The following is a 24566-nucleotide window of genomic DNA, read 5'->3' on the forward strand; positions in this document are numbered from 1 at the left end:
GAGACCAGCTCTCCACCTCACCCAGAAGTAATGAGCCTGAAGGCATCTCAGGCTGGCTCCCAGGACCTGTTTAGAGTGGCCTAAAAGGGGAGGTTGCAGGCAAGGAGGCTCCATGTCTTCCTTAAACCACATACTACATTTGTAGCCTCCGCCAAGATGTAGAAAGGACTATGGCTTCTAGATCAACCTAGTTTCTAAGAAGCATTTGTCTGGCTTAAACAAAGGCCTATGAGACCTCAGATAAGGGGACTTCCAGCTGCCCAGATCAAGAAAGATATAATTAAGGAGGAAGCCTTCAAACTAGACCCTAAAAGATGGGTAGATTTTCAACAGATGAAAACAGGGACCCAAAGGAGAACACAAGACAGACAGAAGAGGGCTTTTCTCTGAAAAATACCCCCCCCAAAAAAAATAACGGCAAAGAAATTTCCTAAGGCTTGGAGATATCTGGTTTGCCACAGATACCCGGAGAAGAGAGTCAGAAATTGAAAGGAAAATCCTGCTAATGTCCAGCCCTAAGCCTCCAGTGCTCTCAAAGGCCTTCCCCAGGAAGTGTCTCCAAACGAGGATGCTCTTAAATTGTAACAAGAAGAACACCACCCTGAACCCCACTTTTCAGAGGGCCCTGCCAATTACAGGCGTATCCTTAAGAATTACATTTATTAATGTACAAATAGCGCTTTCTGGTTCGTCATCTGATTATGCAAATCATACGGGTGAATTACGGAACTTTTTCTTTTTTTTCCTTTGAGGAATAAACAGTCTTCATTAGGCTCAGACCAGGAATCTGAAAGTCTTGAGGACGTCTGCGTATTCACCAGTTTTCTTCTCCACGTTCTTTTCAGCCTATTTCCGTAGCCTCGTGAGCTGCCCTTCCTTCCTGTAACCGACCTCGGTCTTCTCCTTCCTCTTCTCCTCCAGAGGCTGCTGTCACTGCCAACGCCGCGAGCCAAGCACCCCAGGGAGGCACACTTTCACACAAGCTTCACAAGCATGGCCTTGAGGGCGGCAGGAACCACGCTTTGATTTTTCTGGCCATAGGGCGGTGGGGTCCCATCAAACACCTTGAGGGCTCAGGGCGGCTTGGCATCACTTGGTTTTGGGGAAAGCCGTCCATGCACCGTCCAAAAGATGCGGCAAGGGACTCGGGAGCTAAGGCAGCTGTACATTCGTTAGTTAGCGTTCATCCGCTTGCAGAGGAAGGTCAGGAATCTTACCTTGCTTCTGTAGAAATTGCCAGAAATGTCGGTGCCCTCACAGGGCATGTCCACCACCTCCCAGCCCCGCAGTACTTGCTTGACCAAGCTGCTCAGGGAGACGGCTGGGGCCATTAGCACCAGGACCTGACCCTCTGCCACCTTGGGCAGCCGCCTGGGAAAGTGAAACATCTTAATACAGAAAAATTAGAAAAAAGAAAAGAAAGACAGGAAAAACCTGAAAATTAATGTATTAAAAATCGTTCAGCCTTTTCCTCTTAGCATTGTCATAAGCAACCTGTAACCCTAAACATCCACCCCCATGGCCAACCCCACCCAGACTCAGGAAATGTTTCTCCACATCTCTTGCCCCACATTCTTTTTTTTTTTTTTGGCTGCGCTGGGTCTTCGTTGCTGCGCACGGGCTTTCTCTAGTTGCGGCGAGCGGGGGCTACTCTTCGTTGCGGTGCGCGGGCTTCTCATTGCGGTGGCTTCTCTTGTTGCAGAGCAGGGGCTCTAGGCACGTGGGCTTCAGTAGTTGTAGCTCACAGGCTCTAGAGCCAGGCTCAGTAGTTGTGGCGCATGGGCTTAGTTGCTCCGCGGCATGTGGGATCTTCCCCGACCAGGGATGGAACCCGTGTTCCCTGCATTGGCAGGCAGATTCTTAACCACTGCATCACTTGGGAAATCCCTGCCCCACATTCTTGAAACAAGAGGTGGCAGCTTCCAAATACCCAGAAATACCCAGAAAGTTTCTCGTTATATCACTCCTGACCTCAGAGGTAGATACTTCAAAGGGTAGGGAGGATTGAGAACTGAAAGTACATAAAGGAGAGAGAAGACAGATAATTAACTTATTAAATCCTTTCTCTGTGATAGTACGGATGTAACAGATTCTTTCATGATGAAATACCATTTTCCAGCAGTGCTGAGTGTCCGCTATCTGTTTTTCTTTCTTTCTTTTGTCAATCAACTCATTTATTTGACTTCGTCTGTTGGGGGATGGGGTGGGATGGGATCAAGGCTGTAGCTTCGGCCACACCCACTGGAGTGGGGAGGGGCCTGTCAGGCTGCTGTTGGAGCCTTGCCCTCAGGAAAGCCTCACAAGTGCACTGTCACGCTCATCTCCCCTGGCCTGGGAGCAAGACCCCAGGGAGAGATCTTTCCCCCTACTACCCACTTTAGAGGCCTGTGCCACACACTGGTGCTGCCCCTCACCCAGACGCGACACCAGCAGGCCTGAGCAGGGCAGAAGAATAAGGCCACGGTGGTGACAAGAATGGCCTGGCGGTGGTTGTGACCCTCCAACAGCCCTCTCTGCGCAGCCCCTGCCCAAGGCCAGACTTGGATCCAAGAAGTGACTGCTGCTTCCCCAGCTGTGCTGGCAGGTGTCTGGGGAGGGAGGCCAGCTCTGTGGTCCCAGCTCCCCCTCAACATGGGTGACAGTGGGCACAGCCTGTTTCAGCCACCAGGCCCCTTGGCCCTATTGAAAAATAAAGTGACTTGGACTTCCCTGGTGGTGCAGTGGTTAAGAATCCACCTGCCAATGCAGGGGACATGGGTTCGATCCCTGGTCCAGGAAGATCCCACACGCCATGGAGCAACTAAGCCCATGCACCACAACTACTGAGCCTATGCTCTAGAGCCCACGAGCCACAACTACTGAGCCCGCATGCTGCAACTACTGAAGCCGCACACCTGGAGCCCGTGCTCCACAACAAGAGGAGCCACCACAATGAGAAGCCCACGCACCCCAACGAAGAGTAGCCCCTGCTCGCTGCAACTAGAGAAAGCCCGCACACAGCAACGAAGACAAAAGCAGCCACAAATAAAAACAAATAAATAAATTTAAAAAAGAAAAAGAAAAAGAAAGTGACTTACAAAAATAGATACATTTTAATCCCACATAAATTACTGGCAATAGACACACAGCAGCAGCTGGAGGTGAGTGCACTCAGCAGGGGGACAGAGGAGATAATAATTTAGGGGGGAGGATATCTTCACGTTATACCTAATCCACGGCTCTAGAGGTACTCACAAATTTGCACAGTTTTTGCAACCATGACAGTTGAGTATTTTGCAAGCTTAACAATTCATATGGAGCTTCCCTGGTGGCACAGTGGTTAAGACTCGGCCTGCCAATGCAGGGAACACGGACTCGAGCCCTGGTCTGGGAAGATCCCACATGCCGCGGAGCAACTAAGCCCATGCACCACAACTACTGAGCCTGTGATCTAGAGCCCAAGAGCCATAACTACTGAGCCCATGTGCCACAACTACTGAAGCCTGCGCACCTAGAGCCCGTGCTCCGCAACAAGAGGAGCCACTGCAATGAGAAGCCTGCGCACCCTAACGAAGAATAGCCCCCGCTCGCCGCAACTAGAGAAAGCCTGTGCACAGCAACAAAGACCCAGCGCAGCCAAAAATACATAAAATAAAATAAAAAAACAATTCATATGACTTTTTTTTTTTTTTTTCCAGTACGCGGGCCTCTCACTGTTGTGGCCTCTCCCGTTGTAGAGCACAGGCTCCGGACGCGCAGGCTCAGCGGCCATGGCTCATGAGCCCAGCCGCTCTGCGGCATGTGGGATCTTCCCGGAGCGGGGCACGAACCCGTGTCCTCTGCTTTGGCAGGCGGACTCTCACCCACTGCACCACCAGGGAAGCCCCATATGACTTTTAGATTTGTAAATATATTGGTCTACATCTAATGCATATGATGCATGATCCCAGTTCTTTACTGTCGGCAGCTAAATGAGTATTAAAGCCTAGAACTGTGAATTGTTTTAAGTTTATAGATTTATTTTTTAGATTTTATAGACTTAATCAAATCTTTACAAAATTAAATTAAAAGTCAGCTTTTAAAAATGATTTTGACTTCAAATGTTGATATTAACCCATCATAATGTGTATTTTACTCTTCATTTTAACAGAGGATTTTGACTATTTTAGAAGACAACTTTTTTTCTTTTGGCTGTGCCTCGCAGCATGTGGGATCTTAGTTCCCTGACTAAGGATCCAAACCAAGCTGCCTGCAGTGGAAGTGCGGAGTCCTAACCACTGGACCCCCAGGGAAGTCCCTAGAAAACAACTTCTTAAATTGTAAAAATTAAAATAATTTGAATTTTTTTTTGATTTACTGTTTTTGATAAAATATATTCAAAATTTGTACCCTGTGAACACAATTACATTGTATTTTTAAAAAATAAATTTATTTGGCTGCATTGGGTCTTCATTGCTGTGCACGGGCTTTCTCTAGTTGTGGCGAGCAGGGGCTACTCTTTGTTGCGGTGCGCAGGCTTCTCATTGTGGTGGCTTCTCTTGTTGCGGAGCATGGGTTCTAGGCGCACGGGCTTCAGTAGTTGTGGCACGCGGGCTCATAGTTGTGGCTCATGGGCTCTAGAGCGTAGGCTCAGTAGTTGTGGCCCACAGGCCTAGTTCCTCTGTGACATGTGGCATCTTCCTGGACCAGGGTTCGAACCCATGTCCCCTGCATTGGCAGATGGATTCTTAACCACTGTGCCACCAGGGAACTCCTACATTGTATTTTGAATGCTGCAGAATTAAATAGGTCCCACTATCTGGTTTTGTTTTGTAAATAAAGTTTTATTGGAACACAGCTACACTCGTCATCTACAGGTTGTCTATGGCTGCTTTCATGATATAGTGGCAGAGCTGAGTAATTTTCACAGAAACTGTATGGCCCACAAAAACCTAAAATTTTTACTATCTGGTCCTCCATAGAAAAAGTTTGCCAACTTCTGCTTTGGATGTTTACTGTCTTAACAGTACAAATTATGTGAAAATCTTTAGTATGTCAACATAATTTTGCTGAAATGAATAGAAAAATATTTTTATGGGGTACATATACAAATCTTATAAATTGTGTATGTCTTTATTTGATTACTCATCCAAACATCACTCACTGGCTACTCAACAGAGCACCCAGACATGTACAGTAATAATTAAATTCCGTCACCTTAACCGTCTGCCAACTTTCAGCCATATAAAAGTCAGAGCGGTTCCCATATTTTTCAATTTTGTAGGAAGATGTATTATTCAATATGGGGTATGTTTCCTCTTGCCCCAGGTTCTGCAAATACAGCGTCGGGGCTGCCGGCGGCTGCTCTGAAACCTGCCCGTGTTCTGGGGCACTGGGGTCTGGGCCTGGATGCTGGAGCCTGGGAGATGGACCCTGTGCCTTTGATGGTAGTTCGTATGGAGGGTGCAGGGTTGGGTGGCTGCCAGGACATTTGGACAGACACAGCACCTTCTGTGTCTCCTCTCCCCTTCTGCAACAGACCAGGTGGGACCAGCTTTGACCCTAGAAGCCCATGTAAGCTTCTAGGCCAGGTGTGTGGGAGGCTTGGCCCTGGGAAGAACTCCTGAGGGACTGTCAGGGCAGAGACGGTTCTCCCGCCCACACCTGCAGCCCTGCGTTTCTTCCAACAGCTGTGGCCTTCTGGCCACTGTCCAGGCTCTGAACTTACGTGCCAGCAAGAGCCGTTGCGGCCTGTGGCGACTGTGCAAGCTAAAAATGTCAGGCTGGTGCTCAGGGCCCATACATCCTGGTGGTGGCAACCGTTTAGAGAATGTCAGCAAATCTTTCCTTCACTGATGCCCAGATTTAGCAAATAAAAATACAGGATACCCAGTTAAATTTGAATTTCAGATCAACAACAAATACTGTTTCAGTACAAGTATGACCCATGCAATAATAATGCATAAAATGATATAAATATCTCATGCAATAATATTGCATAATATGATATGAGTATGTCCCATGTGTCACTTCTCAGACAAGCAGTGGGGCATTTAAGAACCAGGGCCTTGGGACTTCCCTGGCAGTCCAGTGGTTAAGACTCTGTGCTTCCAATGCAGGGGGCGTGGATTCGATCCCTCATCGGGGAACTAAGATCCTACATGCTGTGCGTGCTGGCCAAAAAAAAGGAGAAGAACCAGGGCTTTTAAGGATCATTGCTTTTTCCCTGCTGAGGAGACTTTGGAGGCCATGTTTTAGATGGTAGAACTACAAGATGGAGGATGGTTGCCTGGTTCATAGAAATGAACTTTTATTTATTGTTGGAAGCTGTGAATTTTTAGGGTTTATCTGTTATCACAGCATCACCTACACTCTCTTGACTATTACATCATTCAAGACCCTGCCCAGACTTCACTCTGGCTCCTTTCCCTTCCATTGTGCTCCACTGGTGTTTTATAAATACTCTCTGACAGTGCTTGATAAATGCCTGCTTAGTTATTTCTCTCCCTCTAACCAGGGCAAGGAGCCTTGTCTTATTCGCCCTTGTGACCCCAGGACCTCACATAGTAAGTACTTTACCGTGTACTGAAAGAATGGCCAATAATTTCCCGAGTTTGGAGCCAGGAGGTATGTTCATATTCGCCTTGGAAAAATTTCACCAAGGACGATACCTCTCCAGGTTTTTTATCTCTGTTATTCCTTAAATAAAGGATCACCTCCCTTTAAAGGTCTGCAATCTTGGGAAATCAAATTACTTGTAGCTGCATTATTTACATAGTGGCTGGTAATCTCTTCTGAGCAAGAGATGGTGGGTGATGACATTCACTCTCAGTCACAAATTAAAAGAGAAACGTGACAATGACCTTTCCACCGTGAGAGTAAAGGTCACCTGGCATTCAGAAGCCCTAACTGCAAGGCTGTGTTTGCATTCTAATCGGCTATACTTCCTGGGGATGTCATTGCTACTGGTGCAGAAAGTCTGGGTCCATAGTCTACTTAGAAGAAAGAAGGAATTATTATTTCCCTAAATGTTTACTCTCTTTAGATCAGTGATTATCAACCAGGGGGTTGGAAGGGAGCATGTCAGACTCTCAGAATGGGGGGAAACATAGAAAATATTTTTATTTTTAAAAAACTCACTCCCTAATACAAAATACAGAGATTCAAGTGTGACACTTTAGGGTGACAGGCCCGTGGAGAATATGGAATGAGAAAGCATTCAGAACAAGCTGCGGGACCAAGATGGTGCTCAGCAAACATCTATACTGCATGTTTGGTACCATCTGTGCAAACACAAAGTCAGTATTCTCTGTTTGAAGGGGAGTATAGGTTTTTATTTTAAAGCAAGTTCTGATTTTGAGTCCTTCCCATGCACAAGAGAGGGGGCTTTGATGAGTATAGGAAGATGAAGAAGCAGAGACCATTCTGTTTGGAAGTCTGGCTGTGAAGGGGAAGATGAGATGTAGAATGGTAGGCAAAGGAGCATCGGGGTTTTTATTTCCTTGTTTTAAGATTGGAGAGAGTTGAGAATGTTTAAAAGGCTGACAGGAAAATCCAGTGAAGCTGATGGGATGGAAGCAGGAGAGACGAGCCAATGGATATAGATAATGGATGGTGGATAGAGTGAGATCTCTGGGGAGGTAGGAGGGGATGAGAACCTGGTCACAGGAGGGAAAGAGGAAAAAAGGGACAATGGGTGTGGCTGCAGTAAGTTTTAGAGTCGCTGGCAGGTCGCCATCGAGGCAATCAGGAGGTGGGTAGAAAACAACTGGCTTATTGGACTTTTTTTGTGACTATCTGAATGACGGTGCCAAATTTGTACAAATTTCTTCAGCTCCATACTGCAGTTTGTGGGTGGCCAAAGAAATATTCACTTGGCTAAATTTAGAAATTATTATCCTACTTTAGGGCGAGGCTAACTTTTGCAAAATTTTTGAAAAAGCCTAACTTTGCAGTTGAGCTTTGTTTTGCTTGGAATATAGAATTGAAGCCCTGAAGACATTGAATCTGAATTATAAAGGGTCAAACACAAAACTTGCTTGTTCCTGTAAGCATTTATAACAAAAATCCGTTTCTAGATTCAAGTTGATATTGAAATGCCTTTTCATTTTCTCATCTTGATGTTCTAAAGGACAAGGATTTTGAGATTGGCTTCCAAGAAAAACAAATTCCAACCCCTTCCAGTCCAGCTGCAGGATAAATTCAGGATAACTTTTCCTCGTGTCAGGGGTAGACCCAAATTTCCTTTGGGAAACTCCGGGGGAAAACTCTTCCTTCCTGATATTTAGTCTTTGCCAGGAAAAATCTCAAGAAGGGTTGAAATGAACACAAGTTTGAGTCAGTTACATAAGAGAACATTTAGAAAAGCATATTGGAGAATTTAGGGATAAAGTAGTTCCCAGTTTATCACAGAGAAGAGAAGTGATTTGTGTGCCGTTATATCATTTCCAACACTGTACACTTGCTAAGCTGATTTGTCTGTACCTCTGGCTATGCAAACCAAGCAGGCGCAGACTTGACTTAGAAAATGCTTTGTCTTCCACACTGCATAAGATGCAAAGCTTTTATGGTGAGCTGTACTATACACTCAGTACTCACATTGATAACCACCTTAATAAGGTTAAAAAACATGGATTTTTAAAAAAGACCAATATGCATTTGTTCTCAAAAATTGCTATTGCTTTATTTGTTTTTAGCTATGATGGTTACATTATTATAAACTTTCTAATAACCCTAAAGGGGAGCATGAGATTTGCATGTTTATCAAAGGAGAATAAAGAAGAGTTGAGAAAAACTGCTGTAAATGGAAAAAATAGTGCTGAAAAAAGACACTGGTAGAGGGATAAGGAATAGCTGTCTGCAGAGGCTCCACCTTGTTGACAGCACCCTGTTTAATTCAACTTTCTGGCTTAGCTGGAGGGTGTGGATCACTTCCTTACAGGAAGATGAACGTCAGTCATGTGATCAAGGACCTGGATGAACAAATGACTGTTCAATAATAGCTTTTGAAAAAAAAAAAAAAGATAGCTTTTGGATAACATTTAATATGTTCAGGCACTGTTCTAAGTACTTTATGTATAGTAACTCATTTATTCCTTGCAACAATTTTATAAGAAAGGTATTATTATCATCCCCATTTTATAGAGAGGCAACCAAAACGCCAAGTGTAATGGACTGAATTGTGTCCCCCCAAATTCATAGGTTGAAGCCCTAACTTCCAATGTGAGTATATCTGGAGATAAACCAAATATACCTTTAGGAGGTAATTAAGGTTAAATGAGGTCATAAGAATGGGGCCCTAATCCAATATGTCTGGTATCCTTAGAAGAGGAAGAGGCACCAGGGATGCATGAGCACGGAGGAAAGGCCATGTGAAGACACTGCAAGAAAATGGCCATCTGCAAGAAAGGGGAGAGGCCTCCGAAGAAACAAAATTTGCTGACAACTTGATATTGGACTTCCAGCCTCCAGAACTATAAGGAAATAAATTTCTGTCGTTTAAACCACCCAGTCTGTTATGGCAGCCTTAGCAAATTAATATACCAAGAAACTAAGAAATTTGCCCAGGATCTTTGCACAGCTCTTCTGAACCCAGACAGCCTGGATTCAGAAATCATGCTCTTGACCTTCTTCTGTCTTCATCCAGTGAGTTAAAGCAGCACTATCCAATAGAAATATAATTATAAGCTACAAATTTGAACCTCATATGTAATTTACAACATTCTAGCAGTCACATTTTAAAAGACAGATGAAATTAATTTCAATATATTTTATTTAACACAATATACCAAAGTATTATTTCAGCATGTAATAAATATGAAACATTATTAATAAAATATTTAACATTCTTTCTTTTGTACCAAGTCTTCAAATCCAGGGTCTATTTTGTACTTACAGCACTTCTCAGTTTGGACTAGCCATGTTTCAAGTGCTCAATAAGCCACATGTGACTAGTGGCTGCCATACTGACAACACAAGTTAAAGCACTTTCATGGTTCTCCACTGTGTGCAAGATAAAGTCAAGTCTCCTTAAATGGACATGTAAAGTCTGTCCTGATGTAGCCAGGGCAAAAGTGACAGGCCCCAGTATTCTCAACATGCCCCATCTGAGAACAAGCCTCCACTCCATGATTAGGGGCTGGGTGGAAGAACAAAGCCCCCACCTCTTGACCACACTCAGGACTTAGTCTCAGCAACAGATGGCTGCGGGTAAGATGAGAAAAGCTGTTGTTCTGCAGCTCCCAGGAAGAAAATCCTCTGAGTGCTGGGAGATGTTCTTGGCTGCAGCTGTCTGCCTGGGAGCTGGGACCAGGGAGAGAGGAAGCCATCTTGGTTCAAATACCATAGACTCTGACCTTTCTTACTAAGTTTTTGTAGATGTTCTTGAATACATGTTTCTTTGTGTGTTTATCTTTAGGACCATTTCCAGAGTCCTTAAACCTTTTTTTTTTTTTTTAAATTTTCACCAGTCTTACTGGGGAGCAGGTCAGCAGAGCCCCTCATGCTGTCGTGCTAGAAGCCAATCTTTAGAACTGCGTCTTTTAAGGTCCATGGCTGGCAAAGTTGTTCAAGGAGGCTCAGGATAAATGACAATATGTGTTAGATTCTGAGTGATGACTTTATTTGTGCAAGAAAAATAAAACTTTGAAATAATACCAAATGATGATTAGGTGACTAACAATCCTATAATGTTAGAGGTTAACCTGTAGAATACTGTTAAGGATGTTTTGTTTTGTTTTTTTTCAAGTATCTGGAAGAGAAGAGAACCTCAAATGTTATATGGTTTAATTGCCTGCAGAAGATTAACTGGTTTTATATTTAAATTAGAAATCTCATTTCAGAATTCCTTTCCCCACTAATTATATGAAACCTAGTTCTTCTTTTTTATTTATTTTATTTATTTATTTTTGGCTGCATTGGGTCTTTGTTGCTGTGTGCAGGCTTTCTCTAGTTGCTGAGATCGGGGGCTACTCTTCACTGTGGTGCTCTGGCTTCTCGTTGTTGTGGCTTCTCTTGTTGCGGAGCTCAGGCTCTAAGCACGCGGGCTTCAGTAGTTGTGGCTCGCGGGCTCTAGAGCGCAGGCTCGGTAGCTGTGGTGCACGGGCTTAGCTGCTCCGCAGCATGTGGGATCTTCCTGGACCAGGGCTTGAACCCGCGACTCCTGCATTGGCAGGCGGATTCTTAACCACTGTGCCACCAGGGAAGCCCAAAACCTAGTTCTTCTAATTCTTTTCTATCCAGCTCTGTCATTCTGCCATCTCCTTCATTAATGAGTTAAATAAAACTTAAACTCATGCTATCTTTGGTATAAGACTTATGTTTTTAACAATTTAAGAATTTTGCTTTTCAAACATCTGCAATCTCAATTCTCTTTTTCCTGCACAAAGAGCACAGGCCCCAGTCAATGAGATTAAAGAATAAACAGCATTTCTCAGTCTTGCTCCTAAGGTCCTGAAGATTCTTAGCAGGGTCATGAGCTCCTAAGGGAAAAATGTGTGCTATCGGCTGAACTGTGTCCCCTCAAAATTCTTCTGTTGAAGTCCTAGCACCCAGTTCCTCAGAATGTGACTGTATTTGGAGACAGAGCATTTAAAGAGGCAACCGAGGTAAAATGAGGTCACATGGGTGGGCCCTAATCCAGTATGACTGGTGTCCTTATATGAGATTAGGACACACACAGAGAAGAAAGCAAACCTGCTGACAACTTTGATCTCAGACATCTAACTTCCAGAACTTTGAGGAAATAAATTTCTGCTGTTTAAGCCACCCAGTTTGTGGTACTTTGTAATGGCAGCTCTAGCAAACTAATACATTATGCAAGGGAATATTTTGGCTTCCTTCGGATTGACAATATCTGGGAAATCTATGCTTTTAGGGGTCATGATGGAACAAGTTATGGCTACCCTGAAAATGGATAGTTCAGAGGCAATAGTTCCAGTTAAGGGTAGAAATCTGTGAATACATACACTTTGTTGGAGTTCGTCACCAAATTCCCAAAGCCCTAAAGTGGAGGTGGAGAGTAGGTGTTTTTGTAGGTTGAGGCAGGGCCCCCATCTCCTTCTGTGAGTATTCACTCAAGCTCCCCATGTATTTCAATGACCAGCCGGCAGCTTGGTTTAGACAAGTATTGGTCTGTGATAACCAGTTTTCTGTCTACAAAGTCACCAGAAGCACCAAGGTTCTATCTATAATGGTCTCAGTAGTTTTACTTCACGGGTGAAGGATGGGGACTGCCAAGGGAAAAAAATTGGGGGCTGCTTCCACCAGAAGCTCCTACCAGCTGTAAGGAAATGCAAACCTTTATTTATTCAACAGATAATCTACTGTATACTGGTCTCTGCAGGAGTGCTTTATTTAAGGAGACTATGCTTGCTTAGTGAATAGGGGTTATCATTAGAACCCTGTAATCTCTTTTATCTTTCTGCCTTTATTTGTGAGAATTTATAGATTAGTCTAGAAGTGAGCTGCCTTGTCACATGCCAAGCACGCTATTTAATAGTTGTTTCTGTAGCTCTAAGAACTATATTTTTGAAAAAAACCAAAAAACTGGAAGCATGATCTGAAAATACAGAGATTCTATGCCTGTTCTGGAAAATCTGGGACTGAGAGCCACCACACCATATTCAGAGATGTTTAGAAACACTAGTTGTCAATGAATCAGGTAAACTCTTTAGAATTAGCTCGTAAGCTAGTATCATGCTGCAGGAAATGACATACCAGTGCTTTACACACTTGATGGCATGGTTAGAATAACTTTAACTACTTTGGACCCTCCAGTGAACGTATTTGTCTATCAAATGAGCCTACACAAAGGCAGTACAGGAATAAAAGGTATGGGAGAGAGAGAATCATTGGGACAATCCTAAACTTTTTTTTTTCAAGTAAGTTTTTATTCCTACCTAGTTTTATTTCACTCTCAAGCCCATATTTACGGTTTTGTCATAAGGGATACATATGCAGTGGAAATCAGGATAAACAAGGCAATCGAAGCAGACAGCTATGATTAACACACCAAAAGTCTTTTGCAGAAGAACCACAACATATCAATAAATCCAAAGACAGCATTTAAAAAGAAATTAATGAACTAAAAAATAAACTTATTTGGGGGATCAAAACAAGTGAAAAGCAGGTTCTTAAAAATTCTTCTGGCAAGATGACTGAAGGAAAAAAAAAGGCACAGTAGAAACAACCAGCAATTAAAAAATGGCTATAATTACCAATTAAGCATAAATTTTTTTCTAAAGAAGGATATTTATTTATTTATGGCTGCGTTGGGTCTTCATTTCTGCAAGCAGGCTTTCTCTAGTTGCGTTGGTTGGGGCCACACTTCATTGCAGTACGTGGGCTTCTCACTGCAGTGGCTTCTCTTGTTTTGGAGCACGGGCTCTAGGCACGTGGGCTTCAGTAGTTGTGGCGCATGGGCTTAGTTGCTCTGCGGCATATGGGATCTTCCTGGACCAGTGCTCAAACCCGTGTCCCCTGCACTGGCAGGCGGATTGTTAACCACTGCGCCACCAGGCAAGTCCCAAGGCAGAAAACTTTAAATATTATATACAACTTTTTAACCAGTTTCAAAACTACTGTGTAAAATGAATTAAGTCAATAATTTTCCAAGTAGAAGGACAGAACGAGTATGGTTATAGAAGGTAAAACACTGAATATGAATACATTATTTAGGTGACAGGAACATGAGTTTCATTGTGCTAGTCTTTCTACTTTTAAAAATGTTTGAAATTTTTCATAAAAACACAAGTTTAAAAAAAACCAAGGTAAACAAATTTTTGAAGCATGATAGGAAGCAAAGTAATTATTTCAAAAACAGGCAAGTGGAAGAATCAAACATTTATCTTGTCTTTCCTATTGATATTGTACCTCAGAGTAACCAAATAGTTGATATTGGGAAGTTTCTCTTATTACATAGAAGTAATCCAAATATATCACACAAAAAGATAGAACTTTGCCATTCTGCAATCCCTAAATATTAATTGACCTATGCAATGATCAGCAATGGCTACTACCATCACAAGAAAAGACACATTATATAAGTGCCCAGTGCCATCTATGAAATATTCTTGCCAAAAAAAAAAGAGGGAGGCAGGCAGGAGGTAAGGAAAGAAGCAGCTCCCAATTTACAGAAAATTTGAGGTGGGGAGACCTATTAAAGAAATAATATCATGGGGACATTATCAGCGAAATCCAGATTGTTAGAATTTTCACAAAACAAATAGCTCAATTTCTTCAACAAATAAGTTGCAAGGGAAAAAAAAAGGATGAAAAGAAAAGCTATATATTAAAAGACTATCAACAATTGCAATGTATGGATTTATAAATACTGAAATATTTAGAGATGAAATTATATGAAGACTAGGATTCGTTTCAAAATAATCCAGGGAGTGGATGAAGAGCAGATGAAACAAGATTTGCCACTAGTTGTAGTTGTGTATTGGGAACACGGGGCTCCATCCTACTATACTAACTAGTATATATTTAAGATAAGATTCTTAATGCCAAGCAGTTCTGCTAAGCCTTTTGTATAAAGTCTCCTCGTAGGATGCCAGAGAGCTAGGTAGGTTTTTCTAGCTTTTCTTGATGGAAATGCATAAGGGGTTAGATATCAAACAACCTACCAGATCAGGCTTATATTTGCAAAAACAAAACTAAAATGTATTAATGAAATCTTTTATGAAGCTAGTGGAGTGTAAAACCACTCAAAATGATAAAATTTACTTGAAAACACGGTGTGTGATTTTTGTTTTGTCAGAGAAACATTTTTCCCATAGGTATGCCATGGTCAGAGAAATGCAATATACAGATATGCGGGAGAGTGCCATGATGAAACTCAGTGCATGGTATCTTGAGTACTTTATAACATGGCCTTATTTACTGTGTAGAATAAGCAGCTGATTTAAGAAGCTAGGAGAATGGTTTACAGTTCCTTGCTCAATTACAATCATTTTTCAAAATCCTTTTAATTGAAGTATAATACACAGATAAATGCACAAATCCTAAGTGTACAAGCTCAATGAATTTTCAGAAAGTAAACACTCCTGGGTAACTGGTACAAAGGTTAAGAAATAAAACATTAACCACAAACCAGAGACCTCTCCTCAAGCCCTCAATTACCTCCTTCCCAAAGGTAACCACTACCCTATTTCTGAACTTGATGTAAATAGAATTATACATTGCACTTTCTTCTGTGTATGGCTTCCTTTGTTCAACATCCCATCTGTGAGATTCTTCCCTGTAGGTTTTATGTAGCTTTATTGTGTTCACTTGTATAAAGTATTCCACTATAAAAATACATCGTTATGAAATTTCTTTCTCTCTCATAGTGCCTGTTGCCCTAACGTGTACTTTGTCTAACATATAATACTGGCTTTCATTTGGCTAAAGACAATCTCTTAACAGGTTAGAATTTGACATTTGTTTTCTGTAGGATCAAGGACTTAGATAATTCCATAATTTTAGGCACAGAACAAGGATATAGGTGCTTACTTAACTGAACTGTGGGCAATTTATTCCAACAAAATCAATGAGTTTTTCCTGTTACCCTATGTCCTTAGAACAAACATAGAAATGAAAGAAAATAGATAAAGGGATCTTCATGGAACATTACACTCATTAACTTTTCCTACTCAATTATACTTTTTTATAATAGCAGAGGTAGGAGTTCTACATCTGAACCCAATGATTACAAATGCACTAATTCTAAGAAAACTGCTATAGAATTTTATAAGTTCAACATAAATTGTTTTGATAGAAACATATAGTGAAGAATTTCCATTGGAAGTAGACAATAGAAAAAAAATCACTGATGTAGGATCACACAAACAGTAAACAAAGTGGGTTTAATACTTTTAACTAACTATTCCTAACATAGCATCCCAGTTTAATTACCTACAAATGTTGGGCATTAAAAATTGGGTACAGCTTGTTTGACAGTATCCTCTTGATTATTTCTGCAACTGTTCTTCAAGTAATGGCATATGTCTTAGAAATGATCATTGCTCTGAAATGACATTTCTTAGAGATAATTATTGCAGGGTATGTGTTCCTACATATTCATAATTAGCTGTAGGATAGCTTTAGCCATGTGTATTCTGATTAGAATGGCCTAGAGGGAGGCCTTATGATCCATTTGGGGGGCTTTCCATTGAAGGAAAGAGTTGAAGACTACTTGATTTATGGATTTAGGCTGACATTTCCACTAGATTACACAGTTCTGAAAGGTAAATCATCATATCCCTAACCTTTCATTATCTTTCCCAGCACAAAGCTCAGTTCTGGTACAATCAGTACTTGGTGAGCTGAAGGAGTAATTTTCACTAAACAGTGTTAAGTGCTGAATTACATCCCGTCAAAATTCTTCTGTTGAAGTCCTAAACCCCAGTATCTCAGAATGTAACTGTATTTGGAGATATAGCCTTTAAAGAGGTAATTGAGGTAAAATGAGATCAGATGGGTGGGCCCTAATCCAATATGAATGGTGTCCTTATAAAAAGAGATTAGGATACAGACACACACACAGGAAAGATCATGTGAAGGTACTGGGAGAAGATGGCCACCTACAAGTCAAGGAAAGAGGTCTCGGAAGAAATCAACCCTGGTGACACCTTGATCTTGGACTTCTAACCTCTAGAACTGTAAGAAAACACATTTCTGTTGTTGAAGCTGCCCAGTCTGTGGTACTTTATTATGTCAGCACTAGCAAACTAATACATACACTGTAGTAACTACTTTTTTAAGAGTTAGCTTTTTCAAATTTGCAACTTGAAATTACATTTTTAAAGTTTTCAGAAGTAGGTAGGCATTTTTACTCTTCAGCAGAAAAAATACCCCCAGCACTTATGCAATGCCTTTAAATTGGTTTTGGCAGTTCTCAGAAGAGTATATAAATGCTCCAACCCCATGTACAGACCTTCAAGAACACGACCCTCACAGCACTTGGCAGGGCAGAACTGCAACATCAGGGTGCAATGGAAAGTACTGGATAATGTTAAGGAGACCTGGGTTCTAGTCCAGACTATGCCATTAACTGGCATGTGGCCTTGGGCAAGTCACTTCCTTCTCTGAGCCGCTCATCTTTAAAAGGTGGAAATTGAACTAGGTAGCCTCTTAGATCCATTTATACTCAAGACTTTGTGACTGTTAATGATGGTTACAAGCCTCTGCTGTAAATAAGCATTTCATGGTCAAGCAAGTTTATAAAAACCTATTTGGCCATAGGGCTATTTTGTCTTTTCCTGATAAAAATGCCTCTAGATCTTAAAAAAAAATTGATCTAGTTACATTCACGGAGACAATAGATTTTAGATGAGCCAGCAAAGATCAGCAGTAGTTACCTAGTTTTCTATTCCATTAAAAATAAATCCCAACCCCCCCCCCCCAAGAAAAAATTCCCACTTGCAAAAATATCCTAGAATAGGGACTTCCCTGGTGGTCCAGTGGTTAAGAAACCGCCTTCCAATGCAGGGGACAAGGGTTCGATCCCTGGTCAGGGAACTAAGATCCCACATGCTGTGGGGCAACTAAGCCCACGTGCCACAACTACTGAGCCCGTGTGCTCTAGAGCCTGTGCACCACAACTAGAGAGAAGCCCATGTGCTGCAACTAGAGAAGACTGCACGCAGCAACAAAGAGCCCACGAACCACAAGGAAAGATCCCACATGCGGCAACTAAGACCCTACGCAGTCAAATAAATAAACATTAAAAAAAAAAAGATCCTAGAATAAAAGATTAAAATAAATGACTGCTTAGACTCCTACAATCCAATAATGCTTTAAAGAACCTAGAAAAAAAACATTTGCCTATGGAAAAGCAATATATAGGCAGCTGGTAACTGTGTTACCCTTCAATCAAAAAAAACACAAACTTGGTTTGAGATCACACCTCGAAATGTCTCAAAATTTATGTATGCTCATCCCCTAGGGAAGTCAAAAACTGAACTGGAAAAATGTTCCAACTCTTCTTTGGCATTGCACATATAGTGTGTGTGTGTGTGTGTGTGTGTGTGTGTGTGAGGGGGGGGAGAGATGCACAGAAAGAGAGCGAAAGACATCACTCATGCAAATGTGCCAACATGTACTTGTACAAAGGGGGCGTGCCACTGAAGCAGCTATTTGTAGGACGGTTAGAAAAGCATTCTGTTTCTCAAAATGAGAACTGTTCCTTAAGTAAAAGAGAGGTGATTAGTAGACTTAAGGTTTTTCAGTTTTTAAAGTGGTATGAATATGTGCTTGCTATGCTCTCACTATAACAAGTTTAGATGGATGGCTATGACAAAGAAAATATGACATCATTAGAATTACAGGTAAGACAAGGGGAAACCCAAAGTACAGACAAGAACACAGAAATATTTTTAAGAGAGTACAGATGTCATGACATTTATTAAAAGGCATGCTACAATGCTATACTTGTTAGGAAAGAGATTAGAGATATCAAGTAATAGTCAGCAAATATACAAACTGAACAAAAATGGAATATATTGTAGTGTACAGAAGCTTGAATTAACCATGCACTACGCACTTAGAAAATATGTTTTTTAATATTTTATCTTCTCTTCGCATTTATAACATAATTCACTTCAGTAATCACAGAATCCTTTTCTTCCAATGCCACAAACTGTGTTACAAATGAAAGCTGGTACTGCTGCTTATCAAAATATACAAGACAACTGATGTTTTATATAAAACCACTTTATATGTTAACTTGTTCCCAAAAACCGTTTTTTTTTCTTTTTCGGCCTGGTTTTAAAAAATGTTGTTACAAATATTTACAGCATTTTCTTCTGTTAGATGAACATTCTTATAAACTGAAAAAGGGAATTTTATGAACAGACCACATAAAACACGAGACAATGTCAGAGGCTCCTAGCTGTGCTATTTTTTTTTTTCTTAAATACAGTACTGAAAATGCCCATAAAACCCATGTTGTCCTAATCCATTCTGTTCACATTTAAACTCCCATTTTCTCTAAGTAGTCTATTCGCCGATAGGAAATAGAAAGTAAAGGCCGCTTTGCACTGGATCTTCTTTCAGAAAGGAGCTTGGGAAAAGAAATGCTTAACAGAAAGGAGTCAAAACCAGAACAGTCAGTCTTTGGTCAGAGCAATGAGGTGACATTTTGATGCAAAACTTTGCTTGGTCAGCAGTCTTTATAATTAGTACTTTTTGGATGTGGGATGAATTTTTTAAAGATCTGGGTAACAATGGTAAGGGGGAAAAAAGGCTAGAGTATGATTTTTTTTAATGACATCAAAAATAGCTATTTAAATATTTGTTATTACAACTACTACATAGATTCAAGAACTAAAAATAATGTAACAACAACAAAAATCTGTTTACAGTGCTGATTTAAGCTTGCCATGAGCAGCTTTCAATCATGACTATTATCACCAAGGTCACTGGACCAGAAAAATATCCCTGTTCTCTGGAACATATGCCTCAGGTTACAGAAACTAAGATGACTACCACAAAGATTACGAGCAGCTCTGTTCTTGGACCTGCACAATGCTATATAATGAATATTATGTGATGAAGGCAAAAAGTGTAACTGAGACTTCATTTTACAGTTACAACTGTTTGCTTGAACGGAGGGTGTGTGGGACAACATTCTTTTAAAACTATAGTATGTATTTCCTGAAAACCAGAATACTGATACTACCTTAGTCTCAAATAGGAAGAAAAGATCAATTAAGACTATTGAAGAAGGCACATAACCTTTGGTCCTGTTTTGTTTTTCTCCCTCTATAAAACCCCCAAAACTAATATTTTAGTAATTTTCTATTTTTTAAATCATTCACAACTAGCTGTTAAAATTTGCTCTGAAAAAAGACTGCAAATAGTCTTGTAGACAATAACACAGCTCTTAAAAGACAGCTGAGTTATATTTTCTTTAAAGAAAAAGTTCTGTGCAATCTAAATGGTATTTCTTTTAGCACAACAGTAGAATATTTTAAATCTGGCAGTTTTATTCTTGTTAACAACAGATCAAGACAAAGGAAAAGTTAAGAAAAATGCTTTTACGCATAGTCATGCTGTCTTTTTGGTTTTAAAAATAGCAGTACACACTAGGTTTTCTAAGAGATAGGCTGATAGTTTGGCAAACAGGGCTTTTAAGTGACTCACTGGGTGGCAGGGGGAACACATACTTTTGAGCTTGTCATCTTTTGTCCAAAAATACTTAGTGGAAACCGAAGAGGAATTACATGTTAATATAAATGTATAACCTTTGCTGCCTAATGACATGGAAGCTTTCAAAAGTTTATATAAAACTGATCAGAGACATTCATGAGAGTTACTTTTAATCAACTGAAGCAGAACCTATAATCACCATCCTAGGTGGAGCCAAAAAAAGGCATTGCTTCCATAAGGAATAGGCAGGCAAAAATTGTGTCTCTAAAAACTGTGAGATTTGCAACTTTCAACAAAATCAGAAACATTACTACAAATTAACATAACAATATTTAGCCTTAAATAATGAATTTATGGCATTCTGCAGGAGCTACTGGGTAATTCTGATACTCTCCTGTAAGTTATCAAATTATTAGGGTTATTTTTCTATTTGTATCTCACAGGAAAAACAATTTACTGCTATGCAAGTTATTTAAATCTCAAAGTAGAACTTTTTGGCATAAATTGCTACTGTTAAACGTGTACTGCTATTTTTTAATAAAGTCCTGAATATACATACTTTGTGTTAAAGTCAGACACCTCCAAAAATAAGACAATACTCCTTAAAATTAAGTAAATAAACTTAAAAATAGGATACTATAACAGCTCAACAGCAAAAATAAACATTGCTCAGAAGATATCAACTACATGCATGCCAAAGCAAAAAATACAAAGATCTAGTTTTTCCACTGCCCTGATATTTTAAAATCTTTTTACAGAAACTATACCAACACAAATACTGTAGACCTCTATAATTCAAAGAGCAAATAGCCCAATATGGACAACATCCATGTGCTACAGCTAATTTTAGACACAAATTGATGGTTGCAAACACACTATTTTAAACAAGAATATCTCACCTTTTCCAAATCTTAATTTGATTAATGTTCTTTGTCAATAAATTAAGATGTATGTAATGTGCATATGTATGTACAACACTAGAAAAGTGTATGTATGTATATACACTTATCTATACACACACACACACGCGTGCGCAAATCCCTGAAAAGGATTCAAATGTTCTCTCTCAAATATGAAGGCCATTCCCTACTTCAAAATTACATTCAATACCATTGTGATCTCCCTTCTGCTACACTTCTGCTACACTTACACTGACTGTTATAGGAATCATGAATTAAAACTACACAGTAATTCCTAACTAAAAAAAAACCAATTTAACATGCCACTGAAAATTATAATAGTGCCTGTATGGAAGGAAAAAAATGAAGCAATTTGGGGAGATTTCTTAAAGAAATCGTTTTTTCCCCTTCCCTCTTACTCAGTGTTTTGGTAAAAATATATTCCATAAGTGAAAAAAATAAAAATTAGATAAATGATTATACCTATCAGCCAATAGTAAAATTGATCCTTTTGAAAGATCTCAATATAGTGTCCTCCTTTGTATTCTAACAACTAATTGTTGCTCAGCGTTGAGTGAATTCTGCTTTTTAACAATTATCTTTTGTAGTCTCCAATTTTTTATAAAATTTCTTCCTGTGTTCAAATTAATGGCTGGAATATAGCAAAGAAATTGAGATATTCTTTTAAAAGGCGAGATGAACCACTCTGAGAATCTGAAAAGTGTAAAAGGGGTGGACAAAAATGACCCTTTTAACAAATTCTGCTTTAAAAAAATCCGATCAAGCACTGAAGGAATTAACAAAAGCAAAGTATCTAACTAAAAAGAAACAATTTTACATTATACAATCACTGAAGCAACATTAAAATGTACTCTCACATTCAACTAAAAAGAGGGACAAAGTATGAGAAAGAATCCACCTTCTCATACTCCATATATGTGGGCACTCAGTAATGAAGTTACATTAACAAAGAAAAGCAAGTTCTCACGAGTATATGACAAAAACCAAGTAATCCTGAGACAAATTCTAATGGGTGATAAAGATCAGACAAGATCCAGAACTGAGACTGCATGTTATAGCCCCAAATTGGTATGCTATAACTGGCAATGACCACTATTGGTCACAATATGAAGAGGCCTACAGGTGTGCACTGAGTTATTCCCCAAACCGTTTAACCCTTCCTCACCCCATCTCTACACCAAAGCACCAAAAAATTTGAATAGAAACTAGTAGTTATTGAAAATCACTTAAAATTGCAATGAAAAAAACTTTAAAATCCTTACCAAAACAGGGAAAGAAAAAACAAATGCTCACCAAGCCCACGATATAGCTTTCAAGATACTTAAAGTCTAACCTATTATATCATAAGCACATAATAAGGCACATAATAGGAAATTAAGTAAATACACAGTAATTCTGAATAAGTATTAGAGATTATAGTGGTACAAAAAACCCTTGAGATTGATTTTTTTCTAAAAGAAGACTTTACCAAAAATAACTTTTAAAAAATCTGTCAAACCATATGATAGACCTGAATATTTTCCTTAAGACTGTAAACTTTTTTCTGAAAACAACTATAAAAAAGTAGTTTATAAGTAGGATTATTTTTCTTTTTAAATTTTCCAAGATCATATTATATTATTCGGCAAGTGTCATTTTGAAATTTAAAACATGTTTTTTCCTAATAAAATTATTAATTATTCTGACATCTTAATAGATCCTGGTTGGATTCCACTTAATTTCCCTGGAGACAGTTGAGACACTTCATTCTCCAAATAGTCTTAAAAAGTTAAAGATATGCAAAGGAGTGTCTTACAGTGGAAAAAAAAAAGTGAAAGAAAACACGCAGATTTATAAATTTGCTTCCAATACAACCCAATTTGTTTATGTATAGTAAGTATCAGTATATGCCAAATAACTGATGTAACTTATAAGGGAACACAGTTTTCTAGAGGAGTCAAACTTCTGAATCATACAGTTAAAATCTTGGTTGTAGGTAATTTAAATTACTTATGTCAAGTAATTTTAAAAGTCTGTATGTTTAAATTTTTCAAAGTACAAAGGAGTTTAGAAATGTTGTATAAGGCTGATCTGGACCCAAACGAAAAGAAAGACCATCCTCTTGAAATCCAATTTAATATAGGGAATTAAATTATTGAAAAAAATTTTTTTCCTGATTCTTTTTTCCTGAAGATTATTTTCATTTTAGAAACTATGGGACAAAGGAAAAACACGCCTCTGGTGACGTATTGGCAGAGGGTTTAAGGGAAAAGAGAACATCCCATGATTTTTTGAATATACTTGAATATCAAACTCAGGAAGAGTTATTTTTGTGAAAGAGGCAGAATTGGTCTTGAGCTGCTTCAGTCTATGTCTGAAGGGTTTTACTAAAATTATGGTCCAGTCTTAGGAGAAAAATTCACAGAAAAGTTAGATTGTAGATTTTGAGAAGGAAACTCTGAGGTGGTGATTTTCTCCAAGGTCATGGTTATGAAGTTCAATGAGAGCCTGGATTGCTTCTTCCACAGATCCCAACTGAATGAGTGCCATTTTGCGATCTTTCCTGAAAATGGTAGGAGAAATAGAAAAAGCATATAGAATTAATTTTGCCTACAAACCTCTTCCCCAGACCTAGAAGACTTCATTAAACTACCTTAAACATTTGCAGATCATATTAAATAATGTTAATGTATTTCTTAAAAGCATGGACTTACTGAAAGAATTTAAAAGCCTTCACTGAACATCCGGCTTCTGTGAAAAGGTTCTTCAGATCGTCTACTGTAACAGACGGGCTGTGAAAACATTACAGAGAGAGTCAACTATCTTATCCCTAATTTTTAAATGATGCAAAGATTAACTCCTGAAATCGTCAAGTCTCCAGAATTTTCACATTTCAAAGAGCATAAAGCCACGCAATGAAGACATGATTTGCAAGTGCCCTGAAAGATGTTCAAGGTTGATGCAAACATGTTCTCAAACGATGGAATTTTGTCTCATATCTTTTGCACAGGACATGGGCAGTATATAAAGAACAAGAAAATCTTTCTATATTTATTCTTTCAATGGGATTATTACCCACAATTAACTCTAGTACTTCCAAAGATACTTCCCTAGCTCTGACTTGTCTTCTATGGTCCAGCGTTTTCCACTACTAGGCCAGTAGATTTTCAATTACTTTCAGGGTAATTATGAACATGTGTATGTGGTAACCAGGTTCTAAGATAGCCCCCAACTACTCTTGCCTCCTAGTATTCACACTTTTGGTACTCCCCTCCCATATCTAATAAGAATGTCCCCTGTAACCCTCAGGGTATCGTAGATATGACACACGTGACTTCTGAGGCTGAGAGGCACTGCAATTTCCACCTTGCCCTCTCTTGAATCACTAGCTTTGGAAGAAACCAGCTGCTATTTCACGTGGACGATCAGCAGCCCTATGGAGAGCTCCTTGTGGCAAGGAGCCACAAGTTGACAGCTCCTCCTGTCAACAACTAAGTATATGGTGAGCCACTTTGGAAGTGGATTTTCTATCCCCAGTTAAGCCTTCAGATGCAACCTTATGAGAGATTCAGCCAA

General features: G+C 39.7%; 1 protein-coding gene across 6 annotated transcripts in view; it reads right to left on the bottom strand.

The window, feature by feature from the left end:
* Positions 1-18312: 18312 nt before the first annotated feature.
* PTBP3 (polypyrimidine tract binding protein 3) overlaps positions 18313-24566 on the bottom strand; it is a 101544-nt gene continuing 95290 nt past the window's right edge. For all 6 annotated transcript variants that reach the window (XM_089913594.1, XM_022579031.3, XM_022579030.3 and 3 more), the window contains 2 exons: positions 23705-23782; positions 18313-23553 (listed from right to left, as the gene is read on the bottom strand). In XM_089913594.1, the coding sequence (XP_089769720.1) occupies positions 23421-23553; positions 23705-23782 (211 nt within the window). In that variant the 3' untranslated portion in view covers positions 18313-23420. The remainder of the gene's footprint in view (positions 23554-23704; positions 23783-24566) is intronic.

Source organism: Delphinapterus leucas, chromosome 6, assembly GCF_059928025.1.
Source record: "Delphinapterus leucas isolate spDelLeu-1000000601 "Yukka" chromosome 6, BTC_Dleu_Yukka2, whole genome shotgun sequence".
NCBI classification, from domain to species: Eukaryota; Metazoa; Chordata; class Mammalia; order Artiodactyla; family Monodontidae; genus Delphinapterus; species Delphinapterus leucas.